This window comes from Coregonus clupeaformis, chromosome 35 (assembly GCF_020615455.1).
Source record: "Coregonus clupeaformis isolate EN_2021a chromosome 35, ASM2061545v1, whole genome shotgun sequence".
NCBI lineage: Eukaryota > Metazoa > Chordata > Actinopteri > Salmoniformes > Salmonidae > Coregonus > Coregonus clupeaformis.
The window spans coordinates 13522680-13540514 of record NC_059226.1 but is presented as its reverse complement, the minus strand read 5'-3'; the positions used below and the strand labels follow the sequence as shown (position 1 = coordinate 13540514).

At 47.1% G+C, this 17835-nt stretch overlaps 1 protein-coding gene across 1 annotated transcript; it reads right to left on the bottom strand.

Moving 5' to 3' along the window:
- Nucleotides 1-1038: 1038 nt before the first annotated feature.
- Nucleotides 1039-16774, bottom strand: scaf1 (SR-related CTD-associated factor 1). Its single transcript, XM_045211143.1, has 9 exons — nt 16597-16774; nt 15590-15699; nt 15422-15501; nt 13617-13720; nt 9484-13477; nt 9253-9335; nt 6328-6615; nt 4963-5091; nt 1039-1637 (listed from the first exon to the last, which is right to left on the bottom strand). Exons 5-9 carry the CDS (start codon nt 13367-13369, stop codon nt 1488-1490), a joined length of 4536 nt encoding a protein of 1511 aa, XP_045067078.1. The 5' UTR covers nt 13370-13477; nt 13617-13720; nt 15422-15501; nt 15590-15699; nt 16597-16774; the 3' UTR covers nt 1039-1487.
- Between the last annotated feature and the right edge of the window lie 1061 nt (nt 16775-17835).

The window sequence follows — 17835 nt, the reverse complement described above, 5'->3', positions numbered from 1 at the left end:
ACTTACAGTTTTGAGGTGCTCTTGATGTTACTTGGAGTTGACTCTTTTGGGACTATTCCATTGGTTCCAATTCTGACCACCTGACTGGTCAAACACGTAGAGAAAAACTGACTGGAGTGTTCACCCACTAACAGAGACTACAGGAGACCTGACAATGAAAGGAACAAGCGCGTTGATACATCCAACACATTTCACACATCCCAGGCACCCAACACGCATTGACTCACCACATATAGCTTCAACTTCCAATGTGTGAACCCATCAAGTCACAGAAGACTTCATTTTCATGGTTGGTTTTAAGTCAGCTGATATCACATATGCTTTCAATGTGGATGCCCGTTTCATTTGATGTCCATTTGACGGATACCACATTTGTGGTCATGGACTAGAAAAATGACTCACTAACACAAATAGAAACCAACAGAGACTCAAACAGACTAAGCACAGAGTAGTAGTGTGAAATTGCACCTACAAACCAATCTAAGGTCAGTTTTGCAGTTCCCTCCTTTAAAATGGGTAGGGTAAGGATTGTGTGGAGGATAAAACTGATCCCAAATCTGCCTGCCTATGGGAAACTTCTACCCCGAGCAATTATAGAGTTGAGAAAAACTCGTCAGGATTAGCCAAAAATTCGGACTGTTTTGATAACAGTGTGTGTATGACAGAGAGGGATGCACAGATGCGTACAATTACTTTAGGCTGCAAAGTGGCTCTAATTTGAACTAAAGTGTCTACATTCTTACATAACTCAAACATTCCCTACAGTATTTAAGCCTGATACAGAAACAACCCTTCTAAAGAATCTATTACAAACAGTTCACCCAGTCAGTGACAGGTCTGCTGCAAGCCTGGAAACCCATAGCTTGTAGGACAGTGACACCTTGTGTTCTTTTATTTCTCCCTGCCTAAGCACTGATCAGAGCACACAAACAGATTAAGCCTGGTCCTGTATTAAAAGCGAACTCGATAGAGAATCTCCTGTGCTCAGGAAACCGCCCCTTAGAGGACAGACTTCAAATAAAAGACAGGGACAGAATATCAAGTGTCAAATCTCTATATTTAACTCATCCATCCATTCTACCGACCAACAACCTGACTATTTGACAGGTTTATACCACACAGAGAGAAAGGAGAGAGTCAGTGTAGTGTACTTACAGTATGTACAGTATGTATGTGTGTGCGCACGTGTAAGTGTGTATGCATGTGTGTTCTGCATCTCTCCCTCAACATTGTACTTCTTTTTTTATTCATATACTGCGTGTGTATATATCACAGTTATCTACTCAATATTTCTGTACAGCAAGACACACAGGAGACGAGAGAGGGGGTGGGGAGGTTACGCGTTTACATGGGGACAGCAAATAAGGAGGGGAATAAAACAACTGTCACTATGGCCTCAGTGGGCCCAGTCACATGCAAGGAGTGGGGGGGCTGGTCCTTGGGCGGCAGAACCAATAGGAGTAGGGGGAGAGCGACCCCTGGTCCAATCAATAGGAGGAATCCATCTCTCTGTCCTCCCTCTCTTCCTCGTCCATCTTTCGACCGTGCTTCCTGAAGTACTTGTACCTCTGAACGTAAAGCTTGACCAGGTTGCTCACCTTGACTGGGTTGATCTCTCCCGTTCGACTGTGGCAAATCTGAGAAGCAGAGACAACCACACATAGGTCGGTATTAGTCATAAACACACTATATATCAAATGGCTGTTACACTGTAATTACTTCCAATTGTAACTGTGTTGGAACATAGTTACATATTCTGTATTATAAACCAGGGTAGTTTGCGTCCTGGATGCTGATTGGCTGAAACAGCATTTCAGCCGTGTGTATATTAGACAATATACCACGGGTATGATGCAAAAATACTTGTTTACTGTTCTTTTTATGTTGGAATCCAGTTTATATTAGCAATAAGGCACCTCTGAGGTTTGTGGTATATGGCCAATATACAGCTTCGCGTCGTGCATAAGAACAGCCCTTGGCCACTGAACAAAAATATAAACACAACATACAACAATCACTAAGATTTTACTGAGTCACAGTTCATATAAGGAAATCAATTAATTAGGCCCTAATCTATGGATTTCACATGACTGGGAATACAGATATGCATCTGTTGGTCACAGATACCTTAAAATGTATGGGAGTGGATCAGAAAACCAGTCAGTATCTTGTGTGACCACCATTTGCCTCATGCAGTGCGACACATCTCCGTCGCATAGAGTTGATCAGGCTGTTGATTGTGGAATGTTGTCACACTCTTCAATGGCTGTGAGAAGTTGCTGGATATTGGCGGGAACTGGAACACGCTGTCGTAAACGTCGATCCAGTGCATCCCAAACATGCTCAATGGGTGACATGTCTGGTGAGTATGAAGGCCGAGAAAGAACTGGGACATTTTCAGCTTCCAGGAATTGTGTACAGATCCTTGCGACATGGCCTTGCATTATCATGCTGAAACATGAGGTGATGGCGGATTATGAACGGCACAACAATGGGCCTCAGGATCTCATCACGGTATCTGTTAGTTGTCCGTAGCTTATGCCTGCCCATACCATAATGCCACCATGGGGCACTCTGTTCACAACGTTGACATCAGCAAACCGCTCGCCCACACGTCTGCCCAGTACAATTAAAACCGGGATTCATCCGTAAAGAGCACACTTCTCCAGCGTGCCAGTAGCCGTCGAAGGTGAGCATTTGCCCACTGAAGTCGGTTACGACGCCGAACTGCAGTCAGGTCAAGATCCTGGTGAGGACGACGAGCACACAGATGAGCTTCTCAGAGACGGCTTCTGACAGTTTGTGCAGAAATTCTTTGGTTGTGCAAACCCACAGTTTCATCAGCTGTACGGGTGGCTGGTCTCGGACGATCCCGCAGGTGAAGAAGCCGGATGTGGACGTCCTTGGTTGGCGTGGTTACACATGGTCTACGGTTGTGAGGCCAGTTGGACATACTGCCAAATTCTCTAAAACGGCATTGGGACGTGGCTTATGAACATTAAATTCTCTGGCAACAGCTCTGGTGGACATTCCTGCAGTCAGCATGCCAACTGCATGCTCCATCAAAACTTGAGACATCTGTGGCGTTGTGTGACAAAACTGCACATTTTAGAGTTACCTTTTATTGTCCCCAGCACAACATTTACATGACATTTACGTCATTTAGCAGACGCTCTTATCCAGAGCGACTTACAGTTAGTGAATACATATTTTATAAAAAATATACTGTCCCCCCGTGGGAATCGAACCCACAACCCTGGCGTTGCAAACGCCATGCTCTATCAACTGAGCTACATCCCTGCCAGCCATTCCCTTGTATCGACACCACACTACTCAGTCTAGTAATTATGCCAATCTTTTAAAATGTGCAAGTCACAAACAGGTTGAACAGCAATTGTTATTCCTACGGAACAAAATGCACCTACACTCTGTTACTGAGAGACACTACAGCCTAAACCCAAAAGCCTGACCATTGCTGAGCAGACTTTTTTTGTTCCAGCCCAGCATTAACACACCTGATTCAACTACTGATCCAACTGTTCATCAAGTCATTCATAGAATAAGGTGTTTTACACCATCGAATAATAAAGTTAACACTGTACTAAGCCATGTAATAACACTGTACTAAGCCATGTAATAACACTGTACTAAGCCATGTAATAACACTGTACTAAACCATGTAATAACACTGTACTAAACCATGTAATAACACTGTACTAAACCATGTAATAACACTGTACTAAACCATGTAATAACACTGTACTAAACCATGTAATAACACTGTACTAAACCATGTAATAACACTGTACTAAACCATGTAATAACACTGTACTAAACCATGTAATAACACTGTACTAAACCATGTAATAACACTGTACTAAACCATGTAATAACACTGTACTAAGCCATGTAATAACACTGTACTAAACCATGTAATAACACTGTACTAAGCCACGTAATAACACTGTACTAAGCCACGTAATAACGCTGTATAGTCTACAGGAAAAAAAAGAGGACTGAGCACGCCCCCATTCTCATCGACGGGGCTGTAGTGGAACAGGTTGAGAGCTTCAAGTTCCTTGGTGTCCACATCACCAACGAACTATCATGGTCCAAACACACCAAGACAGTCGTGAAGAGGGCACGACAAAGCCTATTCCCCCTCAGGAGACTAAAAAGATTTGGCATGGGTCCTCAGATCCTCAAAAAATTATACAGCTGCACCATCGAGAGCATCCTGACTGGTTGCATCACCGCCTGGTATGGCAACTGCTTGGCCTCCGACCGCAAGGCACTACAGAGGGTAGTGCGTACGGCCCAGTACATCACTGGGGCAAAGCTTCCTGCCATCCAGGACCTCTATACCAGGCGGTGTCAGAGGAAGGCCCTCAAAATTGTCAAAGACTCCAGCCACCCTAGTCATAGACTGTTCTCTCTGCTACCGCACGGCAAGCGGTACCGGAGTGCCAAGTCTAGGTCCAAAAGACTTCTCAACAGCTTCTACCCCCAAGCCATAAGACTCCTGAACAGCTAATCATGGCTACCCGGACTATTTGCACTGCCCCCCCCACCCCATCCTTTTGCGCTGCTGCTACTCTGTTAAGTATTTATGCATAGTCACTTTAACTCTACCCACATGTACATATTACCTCAACTAGCCGGTGCCCCCGCACATTGACTCTGCAACGGTACCCCCCTGTATATATAGCCTCCCTACTGTCACTTTATTTTACTTCTGCTCTTTTTTTTTTTTTTTTTCTCAACACTTTTTTTGTTGTTGTTTTATTCTTACTTTTTTTGTTTAAAATAAATGCACTGTTGGTTAAGGGCTGTAAGTAAGCATTTCACTGTGATGTCTGCACCTGTTGTATTCGGCGCATGTGACCAATAAAATTGTATTTTATTTGATTAATAACAATGTAATGCAGCTAAAGCAGGTTTAGGGTTAGAGGGCTGGGTTACCTTGTGCACGGCCTTCCTCAGGATGTCCTTGTAGTCGTCCTTGTTAATGTCTTTACGCTGGTAGTAGGGCTTAATGGCCAGCTTCACCTCCTCCACCGCACGCTCCTGAGTGTGGAGCTTCTTCAGGTACTGAGAGAGAGAAGAAAAAAAATGAGAGGTGCAGTACTAGTGTTGCACGGTATACCGAAACGTCAGTACTCTTTCGATACCAGAACATGAAAAACTTGTTTTGCAGTAGAATTTGTGTTACTTTCGGTACTTCTGTCAAACGGATCAAGCCTGTCTTATCAGCGCAGGCTTATTATAGCGCCTGCTCCACTTGCTTAATGCTAGCGTCTGGGCTGTATCATGTTAGCTTCCCCCTCATGCTGCACAGAAATTAATAGACTTGAAACTGTTAATTCCTGTTCGCAAAACAATGTCGACACAGGCTAGAACTCTTTACAATGGAAGAATATACCGATAGTGTCCAGCTTTGTAGGCTAACTTTCCTTGCTAGGTGACAGCTAACGCTAACATCAATTCACTACCCTAGACTTTGTTTGCGATAATATGCTAACCATAACGCATAATATGTTGATTACAAAGCTGATTGCCACTAAAAACTTCATGGATTCACTTATTCAGTCGATCTGTCACATCTCTCCAAAATATGATCTATTGCCTCAGTGAACTGACTGCCTCATGAATGACATCATTACTGGTTAAAGAGACAATGCACATTTTTATGAAAAAAGCTACGTGTATGCAAATGTTGTTAATGAATACAATAACATTTGTCCCAAATGGAAGGGAAATGGTTTGTCATCTGTAGCCCCATGGAATCACCCAAAACAAGCTCAATAACTCAATGCATGCACACACATATTGAATATGCATTCACCTGTATTGTGGATAGGCTACAGCTTGATTTACCCAATAGAGATTTACCATTCAAATAAATGATTACCATTATGTAGTTAGATTGGTAAAAACAAAGTCAAACTGATTGCAAGATTGCATAATTGATTCATTAATGCAAACGTGGCTGTCTCTGAAAAATGTTTATGTAAAAAAAAATGCTAATGTAATGATATTGAACTCAAAAGATGACCAACGATTGAACAGAGCTGTTGCTGAGTCATCTGTCTGGATCAAGTGCCATTCTGTGACTTTGGCTAATATGCCTTTTTTTTGCCGTGGTTTCGTTTTAGTATCGAGCATCGTGATACTAAACCTGGTATCGGTAATGAAGTAAACATTCTGGTATCGTGAAGACACTATGCAGTACTGTACCGATAGTCTGATGACCTTATTCCTTTCCACAAACACCAGTAATTGGAAGATATGGGAGCAGTAGAAATACATGGTTTTCAATGGTGCTACCTTGTCAGGGTCCTTGCTCTCGTTGTCCCAGCCTATATCACTAGATCCCCCGGACCCTCCCAAGAACCCAGAGGGCATGGGAGGGGGCGGGGTCTGGGCACATCCGCCACCCATAGACATGCCAGGGTGCAGGTGGCTGGGCAGGGATTTGGTGCAGCCCACCAATGGGAGAGAGCTGTGCAGGATGAACTGGGCAGGGGTGGGGCCGGGGGGAGGAAGAACCTGGGAGGAGGAAGAAGAGGAAGGGGCATGCTGCGATGAATGGTTCTGATTGGTTTGGGAGAGAATCTGCAAGAGAGAGAGAGATGGAAGGTATGATGAGAAACGGAAGTGTTTGGTAAGATATCGAACACCTTCAAAACAATCCAAGACAAATATGTCACACGTATACAGTGCCTTCAGAAAGTATTTACCTCCCTTGACTTTTCCACATTTTGTTGTGTTACAGCCTGAATTTAAAATGGATTAAATAGAGATTTTGTGTCACTGGCCTACACACACAATACCCCATAACGTCAAAGTGGAATTATGTTTTTAGAAATTAAAGGCTGAAATGTCTTTAGTCAATAAGTATTTAACCTCTTATAGCACGCCTGAATAAGTTCAGGAGTAAAAATTTGCTTAACAAGTCACATAATGAATTGCATGGACTCACTCTGTGTGCAATAATAGTGTTTAACATGATTTTTGAATGACTACCTCATCTCTGTACCCCACACATACAATTATCTGTAAGGTCCCTATGTCGATCAGTGAATTTCAAACAGATTCAACCACCAAGACCAGGGAGGTTTTCCAATGCCTTGCAAAGAAGGGCACCTATTGGTAGATGGGTAAAAAAAAAAAAGCAGACATTGAATATCCCTTTGAGCATGGTGAAGTTATTAATTACACTTTGAATGGTGTATCAATACACCCAGTCACTACAAAGATACAGGCGTCCTTCCTAACTCTGTTGCCGGAGAGGAAGGAAACTGCTCAAGGATTTCACCATGAGGCCAATGGTGATTTTGTTTGGCACATTTTTATTTTACCCCCTTTTTCTCCCCAATTTCGATCTTGTCTCATCGCTGCAACTCCCCAACAGGCATGTCCTCTGAAACATGACCCGCCACACCGCGCTTCTTAACACCCGCCCGCTTAACCCAGAAGCCAGCCGCACCAATGTGACGGAGGACACACTGTCCACCTGACGACTGAGGTCAGCCTGCAGGCGCCCAGCCCGCCACAAGGAGTCGCTAGAGCGCATTTAGCCAACTAAAGCCACCACGGCCAAACCCTCCCCTAACCCGGACGACGCTGGGCCAATTGTGCTGGGCTGGGCCTATGGGACTCCCGATCACGGCCGGTTGTGATACAGCCTGGGATCGAACCTGGGTCTGTAGTGACGCCTCTAGCACTGCGATGCAGTGCCTTAGACCGCTGCGCCACTCTGGAGGCCCAGCCAATGGTGACTTTAAAACAGTTACAGGCTGTGATAGGAGAAAACTGAGGATGGACCAACAACATTGTAGTAACGCCACAATACTAACCTAAATTACAGTGTGAAAAGAAGGACGCCTGCACAGAAAAATATCAAAAATATTCCAAAACATGCATTCTGTTTGCAACAAGGCACTAAAGTCACTTTGTCCTGAATACAAAGTGTTATGTTTGGGGCAAATACAACATCACTGAGTATCACTCATCATATTTTCAAGCATGGTGGTGGCTGCATCATGTTATGGGTATGCTGGTCATCAGCAAGGACCAGGGAGTTTTTTTTGGTATAAAAAGAAACTGAATAGAGCTAAGCACAGGCAAAATCCTAGAAGATAACCTGATTCAGTCCGCATTCCAAAAGACACTAGGAGACAAATTCACCTTTCAGCAGGACAATAATCTAAAACACCAGGCCAAATATACACTGGAGTTGCGTACCAAGACAACATTGAATGTTCCTGAGTGGCTTAGTTACAGTTTTGACTTAAATCTGCTTGAAAATCAAATCAAATGTTATTTGTCACGTGCCGAATACAACAGGTGTAGACCTTACCGTGAAATGCTTACTTACAAGCCCTTAACCAACAATGCAGTTCAAGACATAGAGTTGAGAAAATATTTACTAAATAAACTAAAGTAAAAAATAAAATAAAAAGTAACACAATAAAATAACGAGGCTATATACAGGGGGTACCGGTACCGTGTCAATGTGCGTGGGTACAGGTTAGTCGAGGTAATTTGTACATGTAGGTCGGGGTAAAGTGACTATGCATAGATAATAAACAGCGAGTAGCAGCAGTGTAAAAACAAAGAGGTGGGTGTCAATGTAAATAGTCCGGGTGGCCACTTAATTAATTGTTCAGCAGTCTTATGGCTTGTGGGTAGAAGCTGTTAAGGAGCCTTTTGGACCTAGACTTGGCGCTCCAGTACCGTTTGCCGTGCAGTAGCAGAGTGAACCGTCTATGACTTGGGTGACTGGAGTCTGACAATTTTTGTGGGGCCTTCCTCTGACACAGCCTAGTATATACACAGTACCAGTCAAAAGTTAGGACACACCTACTCATTCAAGGGTTTTCCTTTATTTTTACTATTTTCTACATTGTAGAATAATAGTGAAGACATCAAAACTATGAAATAACACATATGGAATCATGTAGAACCAAAAATTGCTGAATCTCAAATTTAAATATATTTTGATTTGTTTAACACTTTTTTGGTTACTACATGATTCCATATTTGTTATTTCATAGTTTTGATGTCTTCACTATTATTCTACAATGTAGAAAATAGTAAAAATAAAGGAAAACCCTTGAATGAGTAGGTGTGTCCAAACTTTTAACTGGTACTGTACTGGTAAACATACATACACACACACACACACACACACACACACACACACACACACACACACAACGGAATATAATTACTCAAAGACACACACACCTGGCTTGTAGCATGGATGAACTCTTGGGCTTTGGCTCTACTTGCGATATTGGCCTCTTCCATCTTAAACAGCAGAGCTGTCACTGAAATACAGAGAGCAGGGGGTCAGTTAAACCTTATACATATTATATACTTCATAGTAGCAACAGGAATACACAAAAATGTAATGCCCCTCCACAAAAACTCCACTTGTTGACATTGTGATAATGAATGCTATTGACAGAGACTTACATGCTAAAACTCCTCCGGCCGTGCAGTCCACTCCTGTCTGCAGACTCCAGGGGAGGGTAGGGGCAGCAGGAGGAGGGGGAGGAGGAGGCGGTGGCAGCTTGTTGGCAGAGGAGGAAGAAACAGAAGAGGAGGAAGAGGAGGAGGGGTCTGTGGAGGAAGGAGGAAGGGAGAGAGAGGCGGGGGCAGAGCCAGATGAGGAGGAGCAAGGGGGTGAGGCCAGGGATTTGGGGCCTTCGTCCAGAGGGAGGGGCTTCATGTTGGAGGGGCCGTACTGTGAGAGGCCTGCCCCCTGGGAGGAGGGTAGGGCCGGGGGACTGGAGGGGGGCAGGTTGGGGGTGCTCTGGGTCTGAGCGGGGCAGTCCTCAGGTAGGAAGGAGGGCTCGGGGGTCTTACAGCTGCTGTCCACCGTCTGAGAGTCGGGAGAGGACTCCCGAGCATCACGCGAGGCAGGGAGGGAGGGCGGAGAAGTGTGGGGGGGTGAGGAGGACGGGGGGAGGACACTGGTGGAAGAGGACGATGATGAAGAAGAGGACGAGGAAGGGATTGGACCGGCTGGACCGGAGCGCGGACTGGAGGGTTTAGCCCCGACTCCTGATTGGATGTCGGAGGAAGTCCCACCCCAGCCGCCGCCCTCAGAGCTACAGTTGGCCAAGGCGCCATCCACGTCCGTCAAACCACCGGCTAAGCCTTTCTCTGCCCGCGTCTTCTTCGCCAGCCGCCGCCTACGCTTGGTTGCCAGGGCCAATGAGGGCGAAGACGCAGAGGAGGAAGTGGAGGTGGTGGAGCTGGGCTTGGCCTTCTTGGACTTCAGCGCTGCCACCGTGGGATTGGCCAGCGAGGAGGAAGGGGGAGCGGCCAGGGAACTGCGTTTGCCCACCTTCCCCAGGTCCTTGTTGCGTCCACTCAGCAATAGAGGCTCAGAGCAGGGCTTGAGGAACGGAGACCTGCTCTCATTGTCTCTCCTAAAGACCACTGCAATGGAGCCCCCCACCACCGGCCCCCCAGAGCCCCCTACTGGCCCGCCCGCCCCGAGGAGCTCCATGCCCAGCTTCCCCGAGCCCACCGGGCCCCCCGTGGTGCTGCTCACGCCCTCACGCACCAGCACTGACACTTTGGACTGCAACTTGGCTTTCCTCCCACCACCACCGCTCAATTTCTTGGACCTGCCAGACCGACCAGACTCTTTCTTTCCTCCTTTTTCCCCACGCTCTTTCTCCTTCCCCATCTTCCGCCCTCGTTTGCCCAAGGAGGGGAGGGTGGCTGGGGCGGAGGCCGGGCCGGAGGTGGCCTGGGTCGGGGAGAGTGAGGAGGTGGAGAGCCCCTTGCCTTTGGGTCGAACTGAGGAGGAAGAGGACGACTCGGACTGACCAGCTTTCTTGCCCGTTCGGGATTTCTTCTTGAAGTGGTGGCGTCCAGATTTGGTGGCGGTCTTGGGTTTGGCGCTGGGGCTGGGGGCAGCGGGTTCCAGAGGCTGGGGAGGGGGTGGGGAGTCTTCTATAGAGGGGTAGTCTGAGTCCAGGGCCTCTCCGTCCAGAGAGTGTATGTCTATCTCCAGTTTGTCTGAGAAGTGGTCCGAGTCGTAGCCATGGTAATGTGACGGCGGCGAAAGGGAGCGGCTCCCACGCCGGCCCATGCTGTCTTCCAACCCTTCGTCCGAGCGCCGACGCCTCTTCTTCTTCCTCTTGTGGGGCTTGTCGGAGCCCTGGGAGGGGCTGCGGGGGGAGGATGGAGCCAGCGGGGGGGAACCGGGGAGAGTGGTGGTGGTGGTCGTGGTGACCGTGATGGTGCGCTTGATGGCGAACAGGTCAGAGCCGTTGAGATCCTGGATGGACGGCGGCACCACGGGTCGACCGTCTCGACGTCTCTCCCTGTCCCTTTCTCTCTCCCGGTCCCTTTCTCTCTCCCGGTCCCTTTCCCTTTCTCTCTCCTGGTCCCTTTCTCTGTCCCGGTGCCTTTCTCTGTCCCTGTCACTTTCTCTGTCACTTTCTCTGTCCCTGTCACTGTCTCTGTCCCGGTCCCTTTCTCTGTCCCGGTCCCTTTCTCTGTCCCGGTCCCTTTCTCTGTCCCGGTCCCTTTCTCTGTCCCGGTGCCTTTGTTCTATGCTTCCTTTGGACCTCTTGGAGTGTCCTCTTTCTCGGCTAGTCGATTCGCGGCCGCCGTCTCGCTCTCTTTCCCTCTTTATCCGGCTGGAGTCTCCATCCCTCTCCCTTCTCCGGGTGTCGTCTTTCTTTCTGTCCTTGTCTCGATCTCCGTCTCGTTCCCCATCTCTGTACCGGTCTCTGTTCTTCTCTCTCTCTCTCTCTCTGTCCCCGTCTCTCTCTCTGTGTCGGTCCTCTGAAGTGTTTGACCAGGAGCGGCCCCCGTGCGTCTGCTGCACTGAGGAGTTTTGTGAGCGGGGGCGTGCTGAAGATTCCGGAGTGCTCCGTCGTCTCTTCTTCCTCTTCCTGCTGTCGCTTCTGCTGCTCCTCCCCCTCTCCTCCTCCACCTTTGTTTTCTTCTCTTTCTCACTCCGCCGCCCCCTCTCCCTTTCCCTGTGTCTCTCCTTCCTCTCCCCACTCTTCTCTCCACCACCATCCTTCTCTTTCCTTTTCCTTCTCCTCCTCCTCTCCTCCTCCTCCCCTACCTTGCCCTCCTTCCGCTTGCGCCGCTCCCTCTCCTTGGAGCTCTTGGAGGACTTGCGGCTCTTGTCCTTCTCGGCGGTGAGCGGGGAGGGGGGGGAGGAGGGCAGAGGGAGGGTGTGAGGAGACGGTGGGAGGTGCTGAGGCGAGAGGGAAGAGCGGCAGGAGGAGCGGTATCTCGCATTACGCCGGCTGACCAGCTTCCTCCTCAGATCGCCCACCCCGACCACCACCACCTCCTCCTCCTCCTCTTCCTCTTCCTCCTCCTCCTCCATGGGCTCCCCATCCTCCCTGCCAGGCATCACCGGCCCCGCCCAGTCCCCCTCAGCCCGCACCGACACAAAGCTGTCCCCGTCCAGCACCCTCAGGATCCTCTCCGGCTTGGCTCCCCCGTGGAGGAAAGGACTGCCGGAGGAGATGGGGAGGACGAGAGGAAGGACTCCTTCCCGGCCTCTCTCCTCCCTCTTCCCTCCGTCCCTCTCGGTGGCCCCCACGATCTCACCCTCCTCAATCTCAGAGTGGTCAGAGTGGTCTGCCTTCTCTCTCCTGTCCCGTACTTTCACCCGGGGCTCTTTGGATCGGTCCAGCCTCCTCCGGAGGGGGAGAGGGAGGGAGCGCGGGGAGAGCGGGGGAACAGAGAGAGCGTCCGTGGAGTCTGGAGGAGCATTGTCTTTCTCCTCTCCTCCTGTCCTCCCCGTCTCTGCCTTCCTTCTCTTCCCCTTGCTGCTCACGCTGTTCCCTCTCTCGCTCACTCCCCCCGTCTCTCGTTCCTCCTCCTCTCTCGCTGAGGGGGGAGAGCCGGTCGGATCAAAGGGGTCGTACTTTTCCCCTTCTACCTCCTCTGCCGCTCCTCCCTCCCTCTCTCCTTCCGTGGGGTGAAACGGGTCGTAGATCTCCGTCTCGCACTCTTTTTGTCCGTCGGTTCCCCTTTGGGGTGAGGAGGAGAGGCATAACAAGGGATCAGAGGAGGAGAAAGGGGGGTCAGAGTGGGAGGAGGGGGGAGCCAGAGAGGCGGAAGTGGAGGACACCACGTCACCCATCGTCACGCTGTTGGCCCTTCCCTCCTGGACGTCGTTGTGGTAGCTGGTTGCCACGGTGCCAGGAGAGGAGGATGAAGAGGAAGGTGGGGAGGCGGGGGAGGCGGGAGAGGAGGAAGGGGAGGAGGGAGAGGTGGAGGAGGGCAGGGGGCTCTTGGCAGTCTCTGTGATCCTGTGAGGAGGAGGGACAGCAGGCATCCCTTTAAGGCCTGGGGTTCGAGTTAAATCCATGGCCCAGGATGGGAGCTGGCCCTGGGGCAAGCTGTAGTCCAGTACTCCCTGTAGCCTGGGGTTGTGGGTGGAGGAGGGATGCTGAGGGCTGGGGATCAAAGAGCAACCCTGAAAGATGAGACAAGAACTGTTAGGCCTTTATCGTCCACCTGGGGGTCTACAATCTGTCAAGTCTATGTGTATGTGTGTGTGTTTGGGGGAAGTAGAGTATTGTATGCGTGTATTGGAGTTGGTACAAGGTATTTACCCGTCTTCCTGCTGCCTATACCAGGGGTGACAGTGGACAGGATACTGAGCAGTGACGAGCCCTCCACTCTCACCTCAGCTGTCAACTCCACTTCAAGGTCAGAACTGGAATACAAATAGAACACTCATGAAACCACGCATAGTGGAACTGGCACATCTAAATTCCCTGTTATGTCATTTCTTATATTGGGTGTCTACATTTCAGCTTACTTTTCACTCTGACATCCTCTCTTAAGCCGGGCATATGATTTTGGCCCCAATTTAGCTGTCCAGGAAAAGTTTGAGATCGGAGACAAAATCCCCATGTGGTTGCCTACTCGGGGCGTGCGGTTGTCACCGATGCTCGTTTAATGTGAGCGGGTCAGAGAAGAAATCTGAGAGCTACCGATCCCGTCTTTGAGACATCCCGATATTTTCAAAAATGTTGGATTTTATCGTCACTAAATATGCAATGCTCTTGTAGTGTGAGATGTTTAACGACAAGTTTTGACCACGGTGATCAGCAATAGCCAATGAGATCCTAGCAGTGATGATGACGTTTCGCATCAGCCAGAATGTGTACTCTTAAACAAGAGCAATGACTACTACTAGCATGCATTTGTACTTGCCTTTAACCTCTACGGGATCGGTATCCCGTATACGGGACGGTTGAGCTAACGTGCGCTAATGTGATTAGCATGACTGTTGTAAGTAACAGCAAACTTTCCAGGACATAGACATGTCTTATATGGACAGAAAGCTTAAATTCTTGTTAATCTAACTGCACTGTCCAATTTACAGTAGCTATTACAGTGAAAAAATACCATGCTATTGTTTGAGGAGAGTGCACAACAACAAAAAACTTGGCACGACAACTGGTTTTATACATTCACCTCTGAAAGTAAATAATGTACTTACATTCAGTAATCTTGCTCAGATTTGTCATCCTGAGGGTCCCAGAGATAAAATGTAGCATATTTTTGTTTGATAAATTCAATTTTTATATTCAAATGTAGGAACTGGGTTCTACAGTTTGAACCCCTGCTGTCTTTGGCTCCACACCCACCCCGCCATCTAGATGTGTGAAAGTTAGTGTATAAGCTAATGATCCATCATGTGTGACATTCCTGGGAGTGTGTAAACTTACATTTTGTATTACCATATAATTTTTGTATGTTCTCTATAGGTATGTACTTGAAAATGTATCAATTGACCAATTCGGCACATTTGGCCAGACTTGATACAAAATAGTCCAGTATTGCAATGCTTCACTGGATCAATCTGAAACTATGCACACACTGCTGCCATCTAGAGGCCAACATCTAAATTGCGCCTAAACTGCAATATTATATTGTGGCCTTTCTCTTGCATTTCAAAGATGTAAAAAATAAACAATAGAAAACACATGTTTTTTTTGTTTGTATTATCTTTTACCAGATCTAATGTGTTATATTCTCCTACATTAATTTCACATTTCCACAAACTTCAAAGTGTTTCCTTTCAAATGGTATCAAGAATATGCATATCCTTGCTTCAGGTCCTGAGCTAAAGGCAGTTAGATTTGGGTATGTCATTTTAGGCGAAAATTGAAAATGTATTTGCTAGATATTTCAACTCTGTATGGCAAGCGTGAATGTCTGACTGAAAACGTTTATGAGGCGGCTTTTCGCGAGACAGCGTGGTATTGAGAATCCTCACGACCAAGTGAAGAATTGTATAGTGTGTGACCTCCCGTCTCTGCCACATCGTTTAGTGTGTGCACCACTATGTTGGCAAGACAAAAAATTACAGGAAATTTAAAAGTAATGTAGTGTACGCCGGCATTACCTGTCGAGGAGATGCTGTGTAGAGCAGTGAAGAGAGACCAGGCAGGGAAGTGGTTCGGGGGTTGCAGTAATGGCAGCTCCCTATATGAAGGGGACAGACAGACAAACACACACATTAATAGCTGATAGTCAGTGGAAGAGCTTTAAAAACACACACAATCACACTCACCAGCTCACTAGGCTCATCATCTGGGCTATCCCTATCACCTTGGTAACACCTCAACCTCCTCCTACTCCTTTCTTCATCCTTCTCTGTTTCCTCTTCGCTGGAGTCTTTGTCTGAAGAGACATAAGTCAAATCAAAATTTTGTTTTGAAGAATCTTGTAGTGTAGTGTGTGATGACCCCCGTCTGTGCCACATCGTTTATCACGTGAGGTATATTAGAAAAATGTATACAGACCTTTAGCCTACAGTGAATATGAAAAATGTATGCACTCACTAACTGTAAGTCGCTCTGGATAAGAGCGTCTGCTAAATGACTAAAATGTAAAAAATGTGAATAAATGTAAGCATTCCTAAATTCAAATAAGTTGCAGCATGACCATAAACAAAATGATTGAGCCAAAACCCACAACTTCTAAGGTACCGCTCAATTAATTTGAGAAAGCAGTTACAGCACAATACTTTTTCATCAGTCTCCATCAGTGTCTTCCTCTATGCCCATCTAAGTGAGAACAATAATGAAATTGTACTCCAGCTAATTTCACTATTTCCTGCGAAAACACGACAGATGGTCGATAATGACATTCAGACAGTGATTGGGTCGTAACTAGGTAATGCTAACTGGCTAATAAGACCACAGATCTATCATGAAAACTGCAGCCAGCTAACAAGAGAGCTAGATAATGCTAGCTAGCTATCTAATTAGCAATTGCATTAGCTATAACTGGCAGAGGCTAGCTAACGTTAGCTGTTGCAAAATACCTGGATCAGGCCGCACTCTCGTCTGTTGCTTGCAACATCAGTTGACTAGGCTGACAACCTACAGCAACTAACTAAACTAGCAAATACATTTGATCACTGAAAACTAGTTACAATCGTCACATGTTTTCACTGGAATCAGATTCGTAGCTAGCTAGCCAGACCTGCCAGAATTAGCAGTAACGTTAGCTAGCCAGGTACGTCAACGTTAGCTCTCCTCCTAGCTACACCAGTCATATACATGCGCTAATTACCTTAGATCCAGTTATATGTTTTGTCCATTTAAATCCACAATCTCCAACTACCCTTTATTTTCTAAAACGTGCAATTTACGTTTAAAATACAGTTTTAAAGGTTGAGATATTATTCTTTTAAAAGCACAATAAGAGGCCCATCCCATCCATCGCCGACATTTTACTTCCCTTCGCTTGAAACCGGTCAACAAGGGCCGACGGGAAATGACGTTTTTCGTCGATCGGGCTGATTTTGGGGATGCCATCCTTCCAAATGCTATTTGAAAGATCCTGTCCAAATGTAAATACTTTTCTCGCCAATAAATCTACATGTGTATTTAATCCTGAAGATTATATTTTTCCACGTTTCGATGATTGAATATCATGCCTTTATTATAACAAAGAATCACAGGTTAGAAACTGACTAGACACTATTTTATTGTTTACATGTGAATTGACTTTCAAACGTTTTATTCTATGTTGACCCATCTCCTTTTACTGTATATCCTTCTGGAAATTTGAACACTTTGCACTGGTGTAAACCCATGCTAAATTTGTCTCAAAGTGTTGTAGTTCTGTGGTTCCCCAGATCTTTGCTTGTTGGCCTTTGGGCTTGAAACTAGTACAGCAACAGCGTTCCTAAGTATTGCAGTAGTTTTCCAGGTCATAGTAGTTTCAGAAGCCCCTCTTTAACAGTCTGTGGTCCTCATCTCGCTCCCTCTCTCCATTCTCCAGCATCACCTTGGTTTCCATTTGGAAAGGGGCTATGTCCCTCATCATGATACCAGTGGAGGCTGGTGGGAGGAGCAATAGGAAGATGGGCTCATTGTAATGGCTGGAATGGAATTAATGGAATGGACTCAAACATGTGAATTCCATATGTTTGAAGTGTTTGATACCGTCCCATGAATTCCATTCCAGCCATTACAATGAGCTCATCCTCCTATAGCTCCTCCCACCAGCCTCCACTGGATGATACCTGTTAGGGTTGAAAACAGGGTACCCCGTTACACAAAAACAGGCACCTACAGTCACATAGACACACACAAACTTACGCAGGCCTATGTTGTCCTCTCTGACCCGTCTCCCAGGCTGGTAGAACAGCCCCTTCTCTCCACAAACCAACAGCAGAGCTTCGACCAGCTGGATGCCACACAGACTACGGCAGAGGGAGCAGGCAGGACAGGGAGACCAAGGAAGCTCATCCTACTGCTACAGAGGAGGAGTACAGAGTAGAGAGGAGCTACATGATGTGGGGAC